The following is a 4,001-nucleotide window of genomic DNA, read 5'->3' as shown; positions in this document are numbered from 1 at the left end:
TTCTGTAATTGTTTTTTGGAAGAAGAAGTAAAGTATGGAACACCATAATTTAAAATGAGATACTAAATTGTACTCTTTGGTTATAAAAATTAAAACACTCTCATCATGATGCAGAAATAGGAAGATCCATGGAAGAGAAGAAAAAAGAAAATAAAGTTGAGAATGTGGAATATGATAAAGGTGCCTCCACGTGCATTGTACTTGTTTTAAAGAATGTATTCTGCACATTGTTTTCTGTTCCACAATACAGAATTACAGATGCTCTTCCAGGTGGCAGACCTGAGTCAGTCAGGAACTGTCAACCTGGAGATGAGGTGCCTCACTGGGTGGCCTGTGCATCATGTGTGAGAGGGAAGCGCCCCTGCTGTCACTCAGCCATGAATTCCTGCACATGGTGGGTTCCAGCAGTCAGCCAGAGGCCATCATCAAAATTGTTTTGCTTTGTATTAAATTAAACTCTAGAAACAGTACCAGGTCAGGAAAGGCAGTCATCAAGGCCATCGACCTCTAGGACTTTACATTTGCTGTGAGTAGACCTTAGTGTGCCAGAAGAAGTTACACAGTGAAACCCAGCTTCCACCAGCAAAGAAAGGAGGAAGCCAAGTCAGGACCAGAGCCCCCTCTCTCCTGTAGATGGAGGATACATTCAGGAACTCAGAACCTGTAAGAGAGGTGAGCAGGGGGTTAGCAATGATATGGTTTGGATTTGTGTTCCCTCCCAAATCTCATGTCGAATTGTAATCCTCAATGTTGGAGGAGGGGCCTAGTGGGAGGTGATTGGATCATGGGGGCAGATTTCCCCTTTGGTGCTGTTCTCATGATAGTAAGTGAGTTCTCAGGAGATGTAATTGTTTGAAAGTGTGTGTCCCCTTCCCTTTCTCGTGATAGTGAGTTCTCAGGAGATCCAATTGTTTGAAAGTGTGTAGCCTCTCCCCCTCCTTGTGATAGTGAGTGAGTTCTCACGAGATCTAATTGATTGAAAGTGTGTGGGCCCTCCCCTTTCTCTCTCTTCCTCCTGCTCTGGCCATGTAAGATGTGCCTGCTTCCCCTTCACGTTCCACCATAACTGTAAGTTTCCTGAGGCCTCCCTGCTGCCATGATTCCTGTGCAATCTGTGGAACTGTGAGACAATTAAACCTCTTTTCTTTATAAATTACCCAGTTTCAGGTAGTTATTTATAGCAATGAGAGAATGGACTAACACAGCAATGATGCCTGACATTGCAAATAACTCATAGCTTCCCTTTCCCAGAGAGTGTGCTCCCACAGGAACATAATTCATCACATGGCACAATTCCTGTGCTCTCGATCTCATGGGCTGAGGATTCTGCCACAGCAATTCTTTCTCAGGTTTAAATTCACCATTCTGTAACTTAATTTTAAAATTTACAATTGATTTCTTATTATCAAGGTAATGTATTCTGTTATAGAAAATACAGGAAAGTGTAAAGTGACATAGAAATAATAATCATCATTTGTAATCCCGCTACCTAGAAATAGCTTCTTGCTAAGATTTTAGTAAATTTCCTCCTAGTATTTTATATAAAGAAGCAAATTGGGTGCTACCGCACACATAATTTGCATTGTGACTTTTTCCCCTCCATTTAATCTGTAATCTTATATAACTTATCATATTAATGTTATTTGAAATATTTAGAACATGAAAAATTTAGTACCATAAGCACAGTATAATGCATATCCATTCAGCCACATCTTTGTTTATTTAATTAGCTTTGCTTTATGAAAGATTTCAATAACTGGAATTGTGTGTGAAAGGCTCTAGAAGAATTTTTTGCATGTGTTTGATTTTATTTTTTTCTGTTTGCTTTTAAATAATTAAGTGTAAAGTCAACCAAGAATATTTTACATTCCTTTTGTATTCTTTCTACACTTGCTAGGCCAGGAATTGAGGAAAGAAAATAGTACTTTGGAAGAATTTGCTGAGGAACAACATAAGATGGATTCTCTGAAAATAGAAAATTGCGTCCAGCTACTCAGGGCACAGGTGCAGCTCCTTGGTGTAGACGGGCTATGGGGTGACTTTGTCCACCCATGGGGAATATGTTTGTATCCTGTACAAAGTGTGGTCCTGTCACCTTGTCAGTGGCCTGAAGAGTTGTGGCATGAAGAGGGATGTTTTAAATTCTAATTGAAACTGACTTTCTGTGAGCCTGGATTCCGAGAGGTGTTGCCTGATTTCCATCCAGCTCGAGGCCCTTGGATCCTGCATTTTAGGGACAGGCCCTCATTTTTGTTTCTCTGGCTCATGGCTGGCATTTCTTCCCCAAGCTGTGACACTCGATGAGTCAGGCCCTTGCATAGTTAAGTGGTGGGTTCCCACAGGGGTCAGGAGGAGCCCCAGGGCTTGGAGGTCAAGACAATTTTTAAAGACAATCAGATTTTATCAATCAAATATTCATTTTCACATATCTACAGTCATACAAAAACTGAAATGACACTCGCACGTAAGTCCCCACAGTTTGGGAGGCTTAGGGAGAAGGAGACTCTGACTTGATACTCAGATGGCAGAGAGGTAACATCGAGGGGAGGAGGGTCTGCCCCTAATATGGCCAACTCCCACAATAGAGAGCTTCACTGTGACAGAGGAAAGGAGAGGAGAAGAGGAGCTGGTGTTCACAGAGGACCTCGTGCGGGGCCAGCAGGGCCTCTCAACCTGAGATCTTCCATGGGGTGGGGGAGTCAAGGGAGCATTTTATATTGTGCCCTAAAATACAACATCTTGGCTACGGTAAACTAGACATTCTCCAGTGCATTTGAAGAACGTTATGATCTGATTTACGAAATTGTTCTTATTGAGGAGATTACAAGGCACAATTACTATATATTATTTTCAGTGTTTTTTTCTTCAGTGGTCATCCTTAACCACAAATGATCTATTAAATCATAGAATCACAGCTTTTTGGAACTAAATGAGGTCTCAGAAATTAACTGAAATCTCTCACTTTATAGATGAAGAAAACAAACCCTGTGGAGATTTATTGCTTTGACTTTGACCAAGTTCCCTTGACTCACGTCTTTTTTCTCCTTGCATCTTCCTAGAATCCTCGGCTGCATCCAATGCTGTGGCCAATACTCTCCTGCAACGCCTGGTGCCCTCAGGGCCCGCGTGGCCCTGATTCTTCTAATCTGCTGTTTTGTTGGCCAGCCCTCTCTCCTCCTCCAGGTCTATGGTTCCCTGTGGGCAGATCCTTGCCCTGTCCCTCTCTCCTTGTAACTCCGATAACCCGATCTAACTTCTTCCCCTCAATTATCAAACTTTATCCTGCTTGTAGCTTAGCTTTGAGCCCACAGTTTCAGATGCTTCCTTCATTAGGGCACCTGGTCAGCCATGCTGCGGACCCAGTGCAACCAAGAGGAGACTCTCCCCTCTGCGGGACCTTCCTCTGTGCAGCCACTCAGCCTCCTCCTTCTTCTCTGGCTGGAAACGTGAGACCCATCCTGGCCCAGGTGCTCCTGCATCATCAAAGCCTCATCGATCTCCGGAACCTCCATTTCTGTCCATGTAGTGTTAGTAGTGGTGGCTCTTTCTTCATATTTCTGTTGCTTACCATCAGCCATGCTTTCTTAAAGTGTCATTCTTGGCACCTGGTCAGAGTAACTTGGGGCACTTATTACAAATTCATCTTCTCAGCCCAGAACTAATGAATCAGAATTTATGTGGGTAAGGCCTAGGAATGTACATTTAAAAAGAGTTTCTGCTGTAACAAAGTACTGAAACTTAGTGGTTTAAAACAACAATCACATATTCTCTTATAGTTCTGTATGTCAGAATCCTGGCTGAGTCTTGTGGAGCTACAGATCAGGCCTTGGCAGGTTCGTTCATTCCAGAGGCTGGAAGTGGGCTCTGCTTTCTTGCCTTTTCTGAGGCTGAGGGCTCCTCGGCTCCTGGTCCCTTCCTCTCTTCAGGCAGAAGTGGAGCCTTCTCAAACCTCTCTGCACCCATCTTTCTTTCTTTCTTTCTCTTTCTTTCTTTCTTTCTTT

The 4,001-nt window shown here is 43.0% G+C and overlaps 1 protein-coding gene across 1 annotated transcript in view; it reads left to right on the top strand.

Annotated features, from left to right (window-relative positions):
• The first annotated feature begins 340 nt into the window (after nt 1-340).
• LOC105553566 overlaps nt 341-4,001 on the top strand; it is a 40,594-nt gene continuing 36,933 nt past the window's right edge. The window contains 2 exon segments of the mRNA XM_011999665.1: nt 341-474; nt 3,293-3,446. Coding sequence (XP_011855055.1) covers nt 341-474; nt 3,293-3,446 — 288 coding nt within the window.

The sequence above is a fragment of the Mandrillus leucophaeus genome, unplaced genomic scaffold, assembly GCF_000951045.1.
Source record: "Mandrillus leucophaeus isolate KB7577 unplaced genomic scaffold, Mleu.le_1.0 Scaffold6, whole genome shotgun sequence".
In the NCBI taxonomy this organism is placed as follows: domain Eukaryota; kingdom Metazoa; phylum Chordata; class Mammalia; order Primates; family Cercopithecidae; genus Mandrillus; species Mandrillus leucophaeus.
Note: the sequence above shows the minus strand (reverse complement) of the source record. Positions and strands in the feature narration are given on the sequence as shown.